This window comes from Glycine soja, chromosome 3 (genome assembly GCF_004193775.1).
Source record: "Glycine soja cultivar W05 chromosome 3, ASM419377v2, whole genome shotgun sequence".
NCBI classification, from domain to species: domain Eukaryota; kingdom Viridiplantae; phylum Streptophyta; class Magnoliopsida; order Fabales; family Fabaceae; genus Glycine; species Glycine soja.
The window spans coordinates 42,194,949-42,215,115 of NC_041004.1; the positions used below are offsets into that span (position 1 = coordinate 42,194,949).

Below are 20,167 nucleotides of genomic sequence, written 5' to 3' on the forward strand. Positions count from 1 at the left end.
TAAAGAAGAAAAAAGCGTGAACAACATAAACAAGGACTGTTATCAAAGTGCAACGGCTGGATTCTCAATCAACTTGACATCGTTTTGTCAGATGTTTACTACTTAACAAACAAATGATCATCTTAATCACTAAGCGTTTTACTTACTGCCACCAAATCACTTGTAAAACTAACTCATCAACATGTGAGAAGGATGATGAATGCTCAGACATACATTTACTAAAGCCTTTCCTTCACCACTGTTCTGATGAGATCTCTGCTGTTCCACACAAGCACCAGAGTTTCAACATGCACAGATCTTCTATGAACCCCTGGGGCAGGGGCTGGGAGATTAAAAGCACATCTTTGAGATTTGCATCTAGCTATCTTCAAGGTACTCAAAAAGTATTTGTCTGCATACTGCCGCACATAAAAAAAAATATCAGAACATCCCAAGGTAAAAACATATTCTTCATTCCATGGTGCCCTTGAAGATGTGCTCATCCTTAAAGGAAAAGTTTGGCTCAAATTTACCACATAATAATTGTATCACAAAATGGAAGAATGAATGGATGAGAAATGAGAGGATGAATTATAGCCACTAGACTTGCACATTTACTATAATTCTCCGTAGATTGGGATGACAACTCGAGAACAGGAAAATAACTAATTACAGAAGAGGAATGCTGCAATGACTTACATTTGGAATGTCAAAATCACCTTCACTTGCATCGCATATATCCAGTGACAATTTTCGAAGCAATCGCATCTGTCAGTTATGACAAAATATACAACATCAAATATCAAGTTTCCAGCATTAACAAAATCAAAAATAATAAATAAACAAATTTAAACAAAGTGCAACCTCTGAAGCAGCATAACAAATGAAGTTTCTGGGTAGCCCAGGGCCCTGCATAGTAAACAACAGTTTCAACTTTCAATATATGATTTCAGAGGAATTCACACAGTAAATGTTAGCTTCTGCTTTTCAGAAAGGTGGGGGAAAATACAACTGAGAACTAAGATCTTAAACATAAGTTAGTATTATCTTAAATAGTCAAAGATGCACAAGTATATTTCATACTTCAGAAAGCATAACAAAAAGTGTCTCAAAGAGCAGAAAGAATGACATGTGTTTTCAATTGTATTTATAATCTTATATATGCAGTCTTTATTTGATCATCAGAATGACATGTGTTCAGGCTTTCAAAATAGAAATAAATAATATTGCTGGAAGAATAATGTGTACACCAATCAACAAATTCACGACAGGGCTCAAATACCATGTCTTGCACTTGGAGTTTGAAATGCACCATTTCATTTTAGTAATATATATACATTATATATATATATATATATATATATATATAAACATATAGAAAGCTCACATTATGACGCAGCAGGATATCTTCAAGAGCTTTGCAGTCAAGAAGAGCAGAAGCCCCATTAGCCGTTACTTCTCCACAGTCCTAAAAATATGCATCCTTGCAATTAAAATTTACATACAGAAACCTAGAGAATAGTATGATAAAGCTTTAGAACAAAAAAAGCTTATTGTTGAGATATTAGCATTAGTTATCTTTATTATCATTCTGTATATAGCTCTACCACAGTTACACTATTATTGTGCTATTCTTTCCCTATTATAAATAAGACCACGTTAAATGCAATTACAAATGTAATGACTCTCTTTCCACGTCCTTTCTCTCTTCCTCATACTCGTGAACAATGTAGGAACTATGGTCATATGCATCATCTAAACAGCATTTGATGTATAAAAACAAATTAAAAAAAAATAATTGCCATAATCACAGGATTAGCACTCAGTCTCCACATCAAATGCATAAGCAGAACATTTCCTGAGCTCCCAATAATGGAGACCAATTTCTTTCTCCCCTTCCCAGAAGAAAAAATTATTCATTCTTATAAAATTTCTTAAGGCCAGAAGATTACAGCTGCAAGCCACATATATTGCTTGGTTTCTAGGAAACTCACTAAGCCAACACATTCATATTGCATAAAAAACAACAGTTTTGTAATCTACATGTTATAACCATGTTATGATCTAAGTGTTTCTAAAGGGGGAAAATTAACAAACCTCTAAATGGATAGAGACCAAGCCTGGCCATCCACATGTAATTATCTGTAGAGAATCTGCAATGAGAAATAACAACATTGACAAACATATAAATTATCACCACTTGATTAAATTAGCAGTGGTCAACCACTGTTATAATTGTACAAGACAAAATTCACCATTGTTATTATCCCCTCCCTCCTTCAATCTTTTCTCTCTTTGTTTTTATTTGTTACTGGCCACCAAGGAATTCTAAGTAGCAATTGACAACAAAACAATCATCAAAATGGCATACAGTGGCAGTTCCTGTTTGCAATACTTTTATTATCTAGAGGGTTCAACTTGATCAAATTAGAGGCATATGATACAAAATTATGTCCTATGAATAGTCAGGTGCACGTAATAATCATTACAACTAATTAATCCCAACCTGGGTCGAGAAGAGGACACCCTAGCAATGAAAGCTCTAACAAATTTCTGCAGTTTTGAGCTAGAACCACCAAGTCATCATTTGTCATCCATGGGGTTATTCTTTCAAGCCTCAACTTTCTTAGATTTTGCATAGGGAATTTGAAGCTTGACATGGATATATCACCAAAACAATAGCACAGAGCTAATACTTGCAAGTATTTCAAGGATGTGACAAAGTTCATCACAATCATATCAGATATTACCTGTAAAAAACAAAAACAAAAAAAGCAAAAAATATAATTTTAGAAATGTGATACAACATCTGAACTGAAAGCAGAAGCATACATAGAGTATAGTACAAGTAATAAACCTTGACGAGACTAATTCAAAGTATAGTATAAGAAACATGCATCTCCTACACATCGATATGAGAAGAATCAGAAAGACAACAATTTAGCCATAATTGATGAGACTAATTCAAAGTATAAACCTTGACTCATCTGGTGGAATACTTGGAGGCAATAATAACGGAACTTCATGGACTGTAGATGTTGAATGGAAAAGTCTAACCATGAAATTAACTGAAGGAAAAAGTCTCCCTTGGTTTTCCATGTTATGATTAACTCATAATTTTTTTATATTCTTTAGGGAGCAATATAGAACCTCAAATCACAGGGAAGATAATTATCACCTGAAAATGAAGGATTATTGTTTCTAGCAAGGGACAGATTGCAGGTAATTGTTTCAAAGCATCTTCACCAAGCGTTCCACCTAAACTTATATTGATGGTCTTTAATGACATCAGTAAAGGTTCCAGAGCACTCAAAGAGAAGGAAGAAAATCCCCATCCAAATTCAATTTCTTCCAATCTACACATTTTTCCTAACTCAGCATGCAGTTTTTCATGCAAAGAGGGAAAGCTAGATTTTCTCTTTTCTATACAATTGTTTCCTGGAAACAAATTTTGACAGCCTCTTGCTCTCAGACACTTTAAACTTGGATTTCCATGAATAATATGAGCTAATGCAGCTCCAGAAATCTGCAATTTCACAACAACAAAAAAATAATGAAAAACCAAAGTAAAAAATAATTATCATGAAATTGATGAAAGTATGGATGCAAAACACTAGATATTTGTACTCCATTGTATCACAGTTACCCAAAATATCTCTGCATATCTATTAAATTTTATAGGGGAATGTCGTATGATATCATGGTAGATCATTGCACAATGATATGCATAAAATATTAGTTAAGCACACAGAAGATATTTGCACACAAGGAATATTTGAACTAGAGGCAATGAAATTGAACAACATACTACAAACTTTTACTAGCATATATAATTGAAGCAAGCATAAATGTTTATAATGTGTTAGTAAACGCATCTAAAACAACAGTTAGGATTCAACAGGAGGATATAACTTGTTTATTAACCAATCTTTATGCCATTAAAGGAAACATGCACATCATGCTTAATTATTTTGGGTGGAGACTAGACCTGTAAGTTTTAACTACCATCTATCAGACCAAAAATAAAAAATAAAACTTCTTGTTGTACATTAGAATGAAGCAAGCATTCCAACCACACGTCCTTAAACTTCAACTAGCATTAAAGTTTCAATAAAATAACAAAGACGCCAACTTCTATTACCACTACAAAGACAAAGACAAAACATGCCAGTTTCCACAAACTTGACAACAAACCTTGGTATCAGAAACATCAAGCATCTCCAAGGAAGAACCTACAAAATTGTACAGTGCCTGGTCAACCAGGTCAGTCCATCTCAGGCATAAACTCTTCAAAACTTGTGCTTGAGACATAAGCTCTAGTAGAGATGACTCACTAATACCTACAAAACAACGATTCATCATATGTTTTTCAATGTAAAACTGAAGTTTATAAAAAGTAAAACATTCCTCTCAAATCAACAGTACTTGGTGCTGTGCAAGCTGTTTTAAATTATAAAGCATGATTAAGTCCCTTATTACATTAAACAATAAAAGATTCATGAGGTTATCACTAAAGTGACTTCAGACTTCTTTCACCTCAAAAGTCAGTTAAAAGCTTGGAAATACTCCCTCCTCCCAAAATAAGTGTTGTCCTAGGCTGTTTAACACGTACCAAGAAAAACTAATAAATAGATGAGAGAGAAGTAATTTTACAAAACTAACCTCATTAATGTCACATTGAAAAGCTAAAGTGACACTTGATCACTTATTAGGGGTAGGGGTATTATTGGAGAAAAACAATTAATATTACATTGAATAGCTAACATGACAATTATTTTTGGACAAATTCTTTTTTCAAATGCGACACTTATTTCAGAAGGTGTGAGTAAAAAAAATGGTGGGCTGAACACCTAACATGTCAACTGTCAAGAGATCATAAAGGTGTTCAAAGCAATAAGCATCATTATTACTTAACTAACTAATGTATTGTGTATTATTGGGAAAAACCTAAGTCTCACATTGGTTAGAGATAAGGTAAAAATAGAATATATAAGTGGCGGGCAATCCGCATCCCATGGGTTAGCTTTTGGGGTTGAATTAGGCTCAAACCCACATTCTAAGATGGTATTAGAGTCTATCTTAAATCCATTAAACGGGTCACCCACCATATTATCCACGCACCAAGCCCAAAAGTGTTGGGCATGAGGGGGTATATTGAGAAAAACCCAAGTCTCACATTGACTAGAGATAAGGCAAAGATAGAATATATAAGTAAGGGACAACCCTCACCCCGTGAGTTAACTTTTGGGGTTAAATTAGGCCTAAACCCACATTCTAAGATTATCAAAAGCAAATGCATACATCAAGGGAAATCTGGATTTTTCCCCATACCATAGTAACCACACAAAAAAAGTAAGTTAAACCATTTTCATTTATCAGTCCTTTGTTCTGTTCACATAAAACTTGATCTAAGTGAGGTAAGGTTCATCACGAAATGCCCCAGTTTCTTCTGAATGTCAAAAACATATGCAGCCAGTAAAAGATATTTGTTGAAAACTTATACAAGCCAAGTATTTAAAGACTCATTGGCAGTTCAACCGAATAAACTAATAGAAGAAATACAACTTACCCCTGCAGCCACCCATATGCAGCGTTTCAAAATTAGACACCACAGATTTCAAACGCTTATCTCTAGAATGTAGAGAGGGGAAGTTGCCACTACCAGAAATAGCTGAGCAAAGAGCTTGAACTGAATAGATCCCAAATGAAGTATCACAAACCACAATTGAATTAAGTTTTTTACACGTGGATATGAGATCTGATATGCCAATATCAGTGACAGAAATGCATCCTTTAATATTCAGGTGACGCAATGAAACACATAATTTGGAGATGTACTGGAGACCCAAATCTGGCAAGAAAAAACTTTATTGGATGTAAACATGGATAAAAACATAAACTAAAAAAATATTAAATTCAACATGAATATTTTCACCAGGAAAACCTCCTACCACTGACATCAGTTCTTCCTTCAAATGTGAGTTTTGTAACATTAGAAAGAGGAGGTCCAAATTCATTATATGGCATGATTTGCACTGCTATATGGTTAACACTAGAGCTCTTCTCTGGTACCAGTGGTATCATAGCACGACTAGAAGATGCAACAGTAACTGCTGGTATCAGTGGGGTAATATCAACAGTTAAGTCAATTTCGCAGACCATTGTACATTTCTCCAATAATTGAAGGAAACTGATTGTCCCAATGTTCAAAAGATGTGCTGCTTTCAATATTCTTAAAGAAGGAAAGAACTTGCAGAAGCAATCAACAGCATGCTCAATAATCAAATTTCGACACTTAGAGATATCCACCTCCTGAACTGCTTCAAAGGTAAAGGTTTCTGACAGTTCTAGTGGGAACACAGATTTATCTCTTATAGGATGTCCACAATTAATAAAGAACTGTTTTATAATATTCTTTTCCATGGGATCTGTTAAATATGATTGAGGGATGAGTGACAGAAGAAGTACTGTAGATGTTATTTGCGGGCAACCAGAAAGGTCCACTTTCTGCATGCAATGGAAATTTACGTTACAAAAGCATGATAACATTCCAAATATAATATCACAGACTCCTTGCAAACAACTGAAAGACAAGTTGGCTAAGATACTAAGACAAAATGATGCGTTTGAATAGCACTTGAAAATACTGAAACAGTGAAACCAAATATCAGAACGAACCAATCGATACTCAACAAAACATTGATTTATTTAGACACACGGAAGTTACCCAACTAGAAGAATTAAGAACCACATCATTAGAATGTTTTATGGATCTCTTGACATTAGATAACAGAAAAGGTGAACTTAATCAACTTATGCCTATGCAGTGCCTATCTGGTCAAGTAATAACCTCACAATGTTCATATTGTATTTTTGTCCATATAAGACCCTCTTAACTAAGAGATCTTTATAAGACTCTTTTTATAGTACTCCCTTTGATCCTTTTTATAAGACTCAATTAACTAATTCACTAAGATTAAGGAAATTGGTTAATTAAGTTAGTAGCATTAAATTTTTCTTGAATTTATATTTTTTTTTTAAATTACCCCTAACATTAACGAGACATACTCTTAGTCTTTTTTCAAATATTTTTATTAGTTTTAATTCTTTTATTCTGTCAACATTGATATATTTATTGCTCTAATTTTGATTGGCTATGCATGTTAATAGTCAAAGCAAAGTTCCCAAAATGCTCTCGATACAAGACAAAGTTCAACTCCCAAAGACCAAAGACATTAATATATTTGATTTTATTTTTATCAGGAAAAAGACATTAATATATTCCATTTACTATTTTAATATTCCTTTTAACCATTGGTCTTCCAACCTTATGGAGGCCTTTGGTTAACATGGGTCTTTAGCTGTTGGTGGGGCTTTGTGATGGGTTTATCCATGTTTTTTGGGAGTCTGGCAGCATAGCTGCTGTTGTAATTTTAATTTAGTACTTCTGGTACTAATGTTTCTTATTAATAATATTATATACTTTCTGCCTTCCAAAAAAAAAAAATCAAACTCAGAAAAATGACTAATAACTCTCAGAAAAATGACTAATAACTCAGGGTATTTTTGTGAAAAACAATTTCATACAAGACACATTCTAGATTGATTCTTATAGAAATATTAGTGTATTAAGTAAGTTTTACTTTGTGATTCAGTTAGAGCAGCTGTTAGAACAGTTATGATTCAGTTAGGACAGTTGTGATTTTGTTATTTATGTTATTCTGTTAGAAGCTGTCATTTCTGTTAGAGCAGTAACTAACTTTCGTTAGTTAACTGCCTTAGTCAGGTTATGTCTAACCATATCTGTTTTCTCTATAAATAGAGAAACAGAATCAGTTTGTAACTAACCTTTTCATTCTAAATCAATAGTAATATCTTCCATCTTTCTTCTTCTTTTTCTCTCTCTCAAACTCTATGAAGAAAGAACTAAGCCACACCTTTAATTTAGTTCTTATAAAAAGCACCAGAGGAAGTATCATCTTTGACATATATCCTTTGCACTTAAGTTGGTATAGGCTATGGAGGGAAATTGCCTGTTCACTTTCTAATTCTACTTAAAAATGTTCATAATTTCAGATACCCAATCTTAATTCTTAACCAATAATTAATAAAGCAAAATTCATACAAGATAGTAATCAATTCTTTTTACTTTTTTCTATCTTTCTGATAGCATACATGCAAAGCAGCAAAGGCTACCAATCTCAAGCTAAGAAACATAATTAACAAAGCCAATCATTGAGTGGCTTTCAAGTATTAAAAATACCTTTGAATATTCTGTCAGCCTAATCCTGAGATGATGCAAGTCGCTATACTCAAAAGTATCTATTGAACCCATAGGAGCAATATTTAGGAGTCGGAAAATTGAATCAAGGCTTTCCTCAGCCAGCTGTCTAAAATAGAAAGAGTTTCTTTTTCCTGTTAAACAAATCCAAAATTACCTTGCATACATCATCTAGGAATTTCTGCATGAAGAATAAAGACTGTTCAGTGTTTCATGTAAAAGCGCAAGAAAATGGTATACCTAGAGCAAACCACAAAGGCAAAAGGCCTACACGAATCTGTAAGAACCAAAATTAAAAAGTTATACAACATTTAAATGACATGGAAGCATATGGCAAAGCCAAAATTAAGATGGAAAAATATTAAACAAAATTTAAGACCTTGATTGATTCATAATTATTTCTCAAAATAAATTAAATGATATAATAATTAAGTGGATCAATGTATAAATATTTTATCTACATAATATTGAAAAATCAGCACAAATTTTCAGGATGTTTGATGTTATGTTTGAGGAAGGTTTAACTGTGTGTGTATTGTGGGATAACTATGTATAGGCAAGTGGTATTAGAAGGGGAGGAGACTGGAAACATTAGGGCATCATTTCAGAGTAAGCATTGTAGGTGAGGCAGTGAAAGGAGCCAGTTGCACCATTGAACCCCCTAGGTTTCTGCCAATGCTTGTTATCATCTGTATGCATCAGTAAATAATCTTTACACCAGCACAGTCTTGAATATATTTTTGGCAAATGTTTTTATGAGGTTAAATTACACCGTTCTTCCCTGATTTAAATTACATTACAGTAACGCACAAACCACCCTTCTATCTAAAATCCTGCAAGTAAATTACATTAACCCCCGCTTGAGGTTTTGTTAAATTCTTCTGATACCCATCATTTTCTACCCCTACACTAAGTCACTAACTACTCTTAATTAGTTGAAAAACATTACATTGACTCCCCTTAATTGCTTGAAAAACATTACATTGACTCCCCTTAATTGCGTGAAAAACATTACAGTGTATACTCCTATAAAGGAGGTTGTTGTAAATGTTAAAGAAGCAGGAAGGTATGTGCAATCTCAAGAAACACCCAGGAGTGTCGGCGTAATTTACTCAAAGCCTATATATATATGACAGTTGAACGGAACAATCGTGTAATAATCATATTTCATGAATATGGTTCTTTTATAGTAAAATATGGCTGTTATCACTTATTGTTGGGCTTGGCAATGGTAGGTTTGTAAAAAAAAAGTGAGATGGATGTAAGTTTGACTAAATGTGTAATGATTGGAGTAGTTTTCTCTTTTTCATAAGAGCCTATCCAACTTATCCGTCAACTACATTACAGAAACTGCAACTTAGGCTGAGCTGAGGCAAGGACATACAAACCAAGATCAGGTTGAGCTCCCTCCATATAACTGTAAAGCATATAATTATGGTTGATTAAGTAGGGAAATTCCCTTCTATATTCAACCACTTAAGTGAATAAACTGTATATATTCCATCAAAATCTAGTGGCAACAGTCAGACCCTTAGAATATTTAGGGTTCTTAATAATTAATGATTCTTATTATTATGTTAATAGTGTTATTGGCTAAGCTGGTAAGCTTGTACTAATTGTAAGTATTTTACCTAGATTAATTAGTATTAATAGGAGAATTAGGTTTTCTTTTTCTTATCAAACCATCATAAGATCTCACAAATTCACAATTATTCAGATTACTACTTTTTCCTTTTCCATCTTTACCCTACAATATAATTATATAAAAAAGTAACCTTGCCCATAAATAGCATATTGTTGACAACATTCTGGTTTCAGCAACATGGTGAAGTGATATCCTTTTGTTTAGAAGATGGAAACAAATAGGATTTGGTATGACCCTATATGCCAGTAATTTTTTCCAAAAACTGTTTCCATTAAAGAATGGATTCAAGGCCTTTATATCGAATAATGAGCTATATAACCTTACTTGTTTCAAAACTTCATAGCAGTTCTCTTCGGATTTGCTTGGCCTCTCCAAATTTTCAGTGTTACTTTCAAGCCAGAGAAGAAGTGCATCAGAAAGATGCAACTCACTGTTTAGATACTATGACATTAGAATCTAAAATTTGCATAGTACTGAATGAAGCCATTTCATAAAAAATTAATCAACCTGTCAACAGTCAAATGAGGATGCTTTACTAAAGATAATAGCAGGTCATATGGAAGTTTCCCAAAAGACTTGCTATGCTTTGCCCACATCTGTAAAACAAGAAAAGAAAAGAAAAAGCATCTATAATTTAAAAAATGAACAAAAAAATTAAGCTTAGATAAAGCAGAAAAAAGAAAAAGAAATTGCTGTTTCTGTTTGGTTTTCTAAAAAGTAATCCCTAGACCACTTTTAAAGCATAACAAAGCATCTGCTTTATTTCAGATTCCATAACTAGGAAAGAAATAAATCCAACTAAGAGCACATACATAAAAATGTGAACTACGGATTGGAAACTTGTATTCGTAGACTTGTATCTAAGTTTTTTTAGACAGGTTCATCAAAGCCAATATCAGAGATACTTATCCAGATTTTAAGCAGACAAAATGTTTAACTCTTCACTATTTAGAGGAGTCATACAGACATCCTTTCTTATTTCACTGTATGCACCTAAAGTAATATAAAATTCAAAGTTACCAATCCTGAATAATGACTCAGCAGCAGACCACAGAAATGTTACAACAGGATAGCAGATAGCAGGATGGTCACTACACCAAAGATCATTTATACAAAATTAAATAATTTATACTACACTAAAAAATAAAGAAAAAAATTACCCAAAATTAAAGATAATAAATAGAGTAAATTACACTAACACCCCTCCTTAGATTTTGTCAAATTTCTCCTAATACCCCTCATATTTTTAAACCTACACTAACTTGCGTAATTGTTTGAAAAACATTACGTTGATGCCCCTTATACATTCTTAGAATGTGGGTTTGGACCTAACTCAACCTCAAAAGCTAACTCATAGGGTGAGGGTTGCCTCCCATTTATATATTCTATTGTGGCCTTCTCTAGCCGATGTGGGACTTGAGTTTTTCTCAACACCCCAAATAGAATAAAGGTTGGAAGAGAAGTTGAAGATTTGAAGACTCTCGCTCAGCGCGCCCAACGCAACGCAATCGCTCAGCGGCCAGCACTCACTTAGGGCAAAGAAGTCACGTGGAGAAACCTAATACGTGAAGGCACGCTTAGCACAAGTCGTGCGCTTACCACCGACTCACTCGCTCAACGTGGTGGTTGTGCTTAGTGCGAGATTGCGTAAAATTTAAGCTAATTGCGCCTATAAAAAGAGGAGGAAGGAAAGGAAAAAAACACGCTGAATATCCATGAAATTAGAGTCATTCCTTCCCTCTATCTCCATTCTTCTCTACTCTCTTCACTTCCCATTACCCTATTCGACACTTGGACTTCCGTTTTACTTTACTACTTGGGACAATTTGGTGCACTTATCAATGAGTTGTTAACAGAAGGTTGTCTCCCACTTATATATTCTATTGTGGCTTTATCTCTAGCCGATGTGGGACTTGAATTTTTCTCAACATACATTACACTAATCCCCCTTGTTTGAAAAATATAGCATCTTATACCCTTAATCCCCTATAAAGGAGGCTGTTGTAAACGTTAGAAAAGCAGGGGATTTATGTAATTATGTGTAACTCCAAGAAACCTCAAGGGGTATCAATGTAATTTACTATAATAAATAATCATATGGATGCAAATTAACTACAGACTACATGAAGTTCACATCTTATCTACCAAACAAATTAGCTAAAGGAAACTATCTAGACAGGCTCACTTGAAATATAAAGAGGTAAGTGGGTTATTGCCTTTCATATCCCATGTATCTTTTATCCTAATAACAATATATTAACGATCAAATCTTTAGCAATTGAAGTCTGTTTTTAACAACCACACCCCCATTTTGAATTTACAAATACAAGATATAGCTCTCAAGTCACTTGATGCCATCATATCACGAGGATACAGAGTAAACAAAATACACAAGACAAAAGACAAACTATGCATTATATAAAGGGTATAGATGTCAGTTCAATTCTCAGTGATATCTTGTTTTTGGAATCCACATATCCAGAAAAGTAGGATTTTATTTTATGGGCAGACAGAGACAACAATGCATGATTGACAATTGAACAACCATTCCAAAGCATGAGATTAATGTTTATTTCACAAGCTCTAGCGAAAGAGTTGAATACATACAAAATTTCTTGCTAGATAGCCCATACATAAGTGCAGGATAAAGTCACTAGCTGCAAAAGCCAATACATTAAAAACAAAAACAGTTGTTAAAATGAACCACAAGTTTATTTCCAAAAGTGAAAATAATGTACTGAAGTTGCAAGTTAATCACTTTTGCCATTAAAAATAACAAAAAATTTACCACAATCAGAGCCAAATTCCCAAATTTGGATCAAGTCCTCCATTTGTATTTGAGTAGATTGAAACCTTTTGGGTGAGAGTAACTCAGAAAGCCACGTCTCACACTTCAAGAGAAGTGTCTCCACTCCAAAATAAAGCGCACCCTGAGACATACAACAAAAACATAAGCAGCATTAGCCAATAGACTGTCAAAATGAAAAATACAACATTATTTACAAATTACAAATTAAAAGTTCTCAAATAAAATAAAGAATCCGAACAAATTGCCTGACCAATGTGAGAGTTCCACTTGTACCAACAGCGTTAAACTAAAAACTTTATAAAAAAAAAATGTACCTCATAAAGAGGAAGGAAATTATCCAGCGTAATATCCAATACGCAGCCATACATATGCTTAAGAATTTGCATAAATTCCCTCACATTCCAATTGATGGTGACAGATCCCAAGCATGATTCACTGTAGAAGTAATAAGAAGCCGCAGTGTATGCATGCAAGTTCAATTTAAAGTTAAATTAAACACGATGTCAAGGAAAAGAGAAAAACAACAGTAAACTACCATTTTGGTTCATGAAAGTATAACGCGCAGTCAAATTAGTCTCGAAAGTAGAAACTAAGGAAATTTCCAGACATCTAGGTCCCTTGACGACTTATGGTCATTTTAGTCCGTATATTAGTTGCGCAATATTTTTAAATTTTGGACTAACGTCATTGGCAAATTGCAATTTCGGGAACTTATTTGAAATTTTCTAGTTTCAAGGACTAATGTGAGAGTGTTATATACTCTCAAAATACTAAAATGGTAGTTTACTAAAAAAAACAAAGTGTAAGGTTAATATATTTTGTACCTGAAGCTCCTGCTGAGAAGACCACGAAAATACAGAGATCGTTCAATGAGCCTGTAATGAAAAAGGAGTTAATCAATCGACACTTGAGGCATAAGTGAAGTGAAATTGAATAGAATGAGAATGTATAGACGAACCTATTGCGATGTGTCTGAACTTTAATAGTCGGAAAAGTGAGAGTCGTAGGGAGATCCCAAGCGAGGACATCGGTGGCGGACACGAGAATCTCGTCGTTTAGGGTTTCCGTTGTTTCGATCGGATCAGTGTTAGTGCAAAGCAGGATAACGTGTTCGTCGTCGACGTCGTCTGAGACCTCCATGGAGAGTAGTTACTCACTTCGGTGGTGCTGTTTGGTCTGTGAAGAAACTAAAATGAAACACGTAACTTTGCCACCATATAAAGGAAGAAATAAAAAATCGCAGTTTATTTTGGTAGGAAAGCAGACTCTATTTAACAATAAGTAAAAAATCAATTAATTAATTAATCTCTGTTTATTTAGATCCGTAAAAAACAGGTGAAAATAAATAAATAAAATAATTTAATCTTCTACTATATTTATTTTGGTAATATAAAATAATTTATTATTTACTTTTTATTATGGTTTTTTAAGAACTAAAAAAAAGGTTCCTTCCAAAGTTTCACACCTGTTAGGAACAGAATTCATTCGTGTGGAGTAAGATGAAGTTAAATCTTTTATCTCAATAACCTAGCTTTCTATTCACCCTGGCTTGTTTGATCCTATGCATTTCATTTCTTTGTAATTCATTGCAAACAAATGGTGCGCCAAATTCCTTGCAATTTATGAAAATAGGAAATTATTAGAAACATTTCAACTAGCACTTGAAATCTTTTGTTAACGACAACGGAGATTTGATGCTCTACCGCTTATCATTTTTCTATTAAGGTTAGGATTTGTTTTTTTCAAACCTTAAAGCGAAACAAAATACGGTGACTAAAAATTTGGCTACTTGCTGTATTCAATGAGCAATTGCATTTCAGGACTCATGTAACGGAGACGGTCTAATTCTGTCTCAATTCATTCGAGTCTGATGTTAATATGGCAGGATCTTCTATTGCCCTCTAGACAACAGCACGAGAAATGGGATTTTTCGCTCTCGGGGATATTTGTTTTTCCAGATTGTGATTATTAACCGTGGACTTGCCATATAACATGAACCTCCTAATACCTGTCTTCCTAATGCAAGATACCATGATACAAAACTAATTTGCAACATAGACTATTCGGCTTTAGGCTTACATATAACTGTATAAGTTACATCTCGACACCGATATGGAGCCATAAATATGGGAGTCCATAACATGAATGCCATTCTTGATAGACAGCAATGTCTTTAAAACAACTCGAATTCTACATGCTCTCCTACTTTACACTCCAAGTACTTAGCACCCTTGCCCTGTGGGTTCACCATGTCTGAAACTCCAAAATCATAAAAGTCTGGAAGTTCTGGAGGGACAGCGCAACGAATTAAGGCCCAGTTAAGGCCCTCGAAGAAGGGGTGCTGTTTAATCTCAGCAGCTCCTTTCTCTGAACCCAAACGGTTTTCGGGCTCTTTAACCAACAACCCTCTAATCAGATCCTTTGCTTGGAAACTAACATTTGGGTGCTTGGGGAATCGAAGACCCTGCAACACTACGTTGGCCAATGTTTCTTCATTGTTTGAACCTTTAAAGGGTGTTCTACCGTACAAAAGTTCATAGAGAAAAACACCAAATGTCCACCAGTCAACTGCAGCTCCATGTCCCTCTTCTTTGATGATCTCAGGAGCCAAGTATTCATGTGTGCCAACAAATGAGTTTGATCTTGCATCAGTGGGCTCAGCCACAAGCTGTGGCAATGATCTGACCTGGGCTGCAAGATCAACTTTTAGTTTCCTTGCTTTTGCAGCAGCGGGTAGCAATCTTGGGCTGAAGCATGGAACTTGACAAGATGGTTCAATGCAAAATGGCTCAATGCAACTTGCTTGTGCACTTAGACCTGAAATTTTTGCAGGGTCAACATCAGAAGATGATTTCAGAAGCGTTGGGTTAACAGCACACCTCAGGGACAGATCAAAATCTGTGAGCATAATGTGGCCATCTTCCCGAACAAGAATGTTTTCGGGTTTCAAATCACGGTAAACAACTCCAAGCATGTGCAAGTACTCCAAAGCAAGGAGAACTTCAGCAACATAAAACCTGCACGATACATGTATACAAGATTCAGAAACAGGCAATTGATGCTTCCGCTATATTGAGTGGAAAGAAATTATTACCAAAATAATAAGTAATTCAAACAATATCTCCTTTGTCAATGATAAAGAAAGGGCAATAATAACAGAGGGCAGACTAGTGGAGAATACTGCAAGGTTTTAGAAATACAGGGTACAGTGGCAGTAAGAGACTGGAGATTCAGTAGGTGGATACAGGAGGAAAATTACATTGATTGTTGAAGCATAGGCAAAGGAAAATGTGACACAATCACATTGCACAACCAAGTTGCACTAAAGCAGACAGAGAACATAGCAGAAAAAGCCTTGTTAATCATGAAGCACAACCAAAGTGAAAAAAACTACTCACTTCATTTCATAACTGGTATGATTTGCAGGGAAATAGATTCTACTGGTTAAACAAGTCGCAACAATGTAGAAGTGTTCTTAATTTATGCAGCAACTTAAATTCATAGAACCATATTCACCATAGTGCAGCAATAAAGTATATACTATACAGAAGAAACATGGGCAAAACCTATTGAATACACCAGATAATAACATACATGCACGACAAAACATGAGAATGAGCACAAGCACTGTAAGAATAATTTATCAAAATTAGATATACTTGTCTATACCAGGAAATACTTGAGCAGTTGAGACATCTTATCATTTATTGCACATCTAAAATTTAGTAGGTGGGTGGATGCATATAACTTCAGATCGAACAGAAAATAAAATGCTAATATATCACTGCTCTTAGTATCTTACCTTGCTGCTGGCTCCGAGAAATATCTACCAAGCTGCTTCTGCCGTAGAACATGAAGATCTCCACCTGGACAATACTCCATGACCAGACACGATAGATTATCTGATGTAAATTGTGCATACATTGTGGGAAGAAAAGGGTGATCCAGGATCCTTAATATTTCTCTCTCAGTTTGAGCCCTAGGCATCTTCTCTCTTCTTTCCAAAAATTCATTGTCCATGACCTTAATAGCAAACAGGCAGCTAGTGCCAATTAGTTCCGCAAGATATACAGTCCCAATGTCTCCACAACCAAGTTTCTTTAAAAGATTGAAGTGTCTCAAGCCCAAGACTCCATGCTGCATTTGAGCATGTCGTATGGCTGCCCACCTGACATCCTTTGACATGTGAGGCCTAGTGCTACGACTTGAACCACTTACGTTGCTCTCATCACTGGTACTTGTACTACTACTGTACTCACCTTGACTACTCTTTGAACTTTGTGAAAAATCAATTTGCTCTTTCAACTTGGTGTTCTTCACTTTTGCACCTGTTTTGCTTTTATTAACACTACTTGACACCAAACCAGGTTTATTTGAACCAGAGTGTACATTACTCAAGTTTACTCCATCTCCAGGACTGATAGAGTCCAATGCCACAATATCTTGGTTTTTTTCTTCGCAAGTATTTTCCAAAGCACACCTACATCTCTCACAAATTAGCCGAGGTGTACCAGGAACTGGCTTATTGACTTCATTGGGTGTAGGACCATGCAAAGCAGAACCTGAATCCTCCTTTTGTTTCTTCTTACTCAGATTCTTGTTCTTGATGACCGATTTAACAGTGCGAGGGGCATGGCATGGCGGTTTGTTAACTCTGTTGTCATTTACAGAAGTAGATGAAGATACTGTTTGCAACCTACCTTTCTTCCCAGTATTTGACATATATGCTTTATTTCCCAACTTTTTAGGGGAGGAAGCATTTTTGGGCACCTCTGATTTGCTTCCAAATGTATTATAAAGAGAGGGAGAAGAGGCAGATGCTTGTTCTTCTGTTTCAACAGGTACCACTCGTTGTGATTGAATCCCAACTTTACTTGATGAGCATGCCAAATCACTTTGTATCAATGAACTCCCAGCATCATATTTAGTAGTTGCAACAGCAATTTCCCAAGAAGAATGAATGTTTCGGCTCGACGATGCAATTTGGGAAGTTTGATAAGATTGAGAGGTTTTCTCCAAGGAAAGGGATTTGCCTTTTTCTGGCACTAGAGATATTTCAATTTGATGTCCCTTGCTCTCAACAAAGGAAGACCCAGATCGACAGGTTTCAGCTACAACTGAATTGTACAATGTCTGTATCTTCCCAACTTCAGATAATCTAGGAGAAGCTGTTGTTGACTTTGATAATCGTTTCATAGCAGCCATTTCTGATGCCTTGGATATACAAAGGTCTCTTAATGCTTGCTTCAAATTAACGGACTCAGAAGTCCCAACTCTTGGGGACCGAGGAACACCCGTTGTAATTGGCTTTTTTAATGCACTTTTCAGCCTAGGACTTGTACCATCTTGGAAAAGGCTCAAATCCCTTGATGAAGATTTAAGAGCAATCGATTCAAAAAGCTTGTTGATATCATCGTCTAGATCATCCTTGTATCCCAATTTCAGCACCGAAAGTTTATGATTTTTCTCAGATGTGCTACACTCAGAACTGGACTGATAAACCCCAGGAGCTTTCCTTGTATTTAGCTCCCCCCTTGCTTCAACTATTTCACAAGTGCCAGAGAATGAACCCATTACAAGACAAACTGCTCAGCTAACTTGACTTTCTCATAGTAGAGGTAACACAAATGTTGATTCTCAGTTTTCAAGTCACTACTCACTAGTTCATTTCACATATAGTGTATCAGACACCAAAAGATTACAATTCAAGGAAAGAGAACCCAGCATCCAAATCATTCTTTGATCAAACCAAAATTGAAGACTGAATGGTACATCCACTCTTTTTACCAGCTATATGACATTTGAAACCCTGCTATAATGGCCATTGGCCAACATTTGAAAGCATCAGAATACTAAAAATATAATATGAAAAATGTAATTAAAGTAAGAAACAGGGAAGAAAACTAAGATAACAGATAATGTGAGATCAAAATAAGTATAAATAAAGAAACTTATTACATAACCTCCCACAATCCCATGATTTTCCCTTCCCCTTCATTTTCTTTTCATTCCTCCACCTCCTAACCCTCACAAATACCCTCCCCAACCAAACAAACCCTAAGAAGCAAACAATTAGGACCAAATAAAAATATATTCAAGTTGAGATAAACACAACAATTTTAGCTGCCATTCATAACTTTTTGTGCACATGCTTCTGTTCGTAACAACATTTCTTACTAATTGTACGCCACACTCAAGTAAAAATACCCAAATCAAGGTCCTTTGTTATTCTTTAAACCATTAAGACCCCTCCCCCCTCCCCCCCTCAAAAAGAAGAAATAAAGGGAGAGGGACTTGTCTTTAAGTGTTCATGTAACCAATCAGTCAACAGATCAGGAGAAATGCAGAGCCAGGCGAATCCGTGAGCCAGTTTTTTGTCATTGTCCATGAGCACATTACCCTATCACGAAAGTAAGGGGTGGCCCAGTGAATTTAGGATCCATCTCCTTCCCTAAAAACTGGTCCCAACACCAAAACTCACCAAAAGAATTAAAAACAAAATATCCATACACACACATAAGAGGACGAAGTAGAATTAAAAATCCAGTTTTCATACACTAAAAATCCAGAGCAGCTGAAAAGTAAAAGGACTCAAACCGCAAAAGAAAAAAGTTGAAATCTGAGTTCACAGTTGCAGAGATGTACGGTATAAACAAACAGTGTTACCAGAGAGAGATTGATTGAGTGTGTGTGTGTGTGTGTGTGTTGAAGATATGCATACGTATTGGTTCAATGAGATAACATTAAAATGAAGCAAGCACGTTTCGATCGGAAACGGAAGCAGTACCTGCAAGTGGAAGCGAAGTTGAAGAGAGAATGGCACATTGACGCAGCAGCTTCAACTGAAAAGAAGAAAAACCCTAATAAACGCGAACTGAAGCCACGGAGGGAGGAATAATGGTTAGAGAGAGAACAGAACAGAGCGAAGTAGGGAGTAATATGCTTCTGTTCCGTTTTCAGCAATGGCACTGATTGCTTTTTCCAGACAGGACCCCACCCATGCTACAGAAAATGTGAATACTTACATAAATTCTTCATTTATGAAACCGAAAATGTTGAAAAGACACATGGGAGTATAATAATAAGGGTATGGTGGGGATTTTAAATTGGATATTATATGATATCAAGTCTTCCCATTCCCATTCCCATGCTTCTTTTGTTTTGGGTGAGCCCTACATGCGCTCTTTATTTTATTTAAATAATAATATCTCAGTTCTCAGATTTTGTCTTTTCCTACAATTTTATTTGAATCTCAGATACTCCTTGCCTATATAATTTGTATATTTTGAAAATTAAAATAAAACAAAATTCATAGTATCCTATGTGCTTCATTTAACGAATAACTTTACTGAAAATGTGCCACGCCTAATTTATTGAGCTGGCTCTTCAATTAAATTTCGATAGTACTCTTCGAACTAATTTATTGATGTCGTGAACATACATGTTTCATGCC

General features: G+C 35.2%; 2 protein-coding genes across 5 annotated transcripts; both read right to left on the minus strand.

The window, feature by feature from the left end:
* Positions 1 to 13,933, minus strand: LOC114407181 (BTB/POZ domain-containing protein FBL11). 2 transcript variants are annotated; one of them, XR_003665613.1, is made up of 20 exons: positions 13,673 to 13,933; positions 13,539 to 13,589; positions 13,029 to 13,149; positions 12,694 to 12,835; positions 12,513 to 12,562; positions 10,413 to 10,501; positions 10,230 to 10,335; positions 8,501 to 8,537; positions 8,243 to 8,394; positions 5,931 to 6,486; positions 5,549 to 5,830; positions 4,174 to 4,319; positions 3,158 to 3,505; positions 2,486 to 2,729; positions 2,235 to 2,307; positions 2,077 to 2,132; positions 1,367 to 1,447; positions 844 to 888; positions 679 to 747; positions 256 to 398 (listed from the first exon to the last, which is right to left on the minus strand). XR_003665613.1 is itself a non-coding variant. In XM_028370186.1 (19 exons), the coding sequence occupies exons 1-19, from the start codon at positions 13,852 to 13,854 to the stop codon at positions 219 to 221; spliced, it is 2,940 nt and encodes a 979-aa protein (XP_028225987.1). In that variant the 5' UTR covers positions 13,855 to 13,931; the 3' UTR covers positions 1 to 218. The 2 variants fall into 2 exon arrangements, 1 of the variants encoding a protein (XP_028225987.1); XM_028370186.1 differs by lacking the exon at positions 2,235 to 2,307 and having other exon boundaries at positions 1 to 401; positions 13,673 to 13,931.
* A 776-nt stretch (positions 13,934 to 14,709) lies between these two features.
* On the minus strand, positions 14,710 to 19,745 carry LOC114407182 (serine/threonine-protein kinase D6PKL1-like). 3 transcript variants are annotated; one of them, XM_028370187.1, is made up of 3 exons: positions 19,502 to 19,745; positions 16,517 to 18,523; positions 14,888 to 15,731 (listed from the first exon to the last, which is right to left on the minus strand). In XM_028370187.1, the coding sequence occupies exons 2-3, from the start codon at positions 18,286 to 18,288 to the stop codon at positions 14,888 to 14,890; spliced, it is 2,616 nt and encodes an 871-aa protein (XP_028225988.1). In that variant the 5' UTR covers positions 18,289 to 18,523; positions 19,502 to 19,745. The 3 variants fall into 3 exon arrangements, with proteins under 3 accessions (XP_028225990.1, XP_028225988.1, XP_028225989.1); XM_028370188.1 differs by having other exon boundaries at positions 16,517 to 18,526; XM_028370189.1 differs by lacking the exon at positions 19,502 to 19,745 and having other exon boundaries at positions 14,710 to 15,731; positions 16,517 to 18,288.
* Between the last annotated feature and the right edge of the window lie 422 nt (positions 19,746 to 20,167).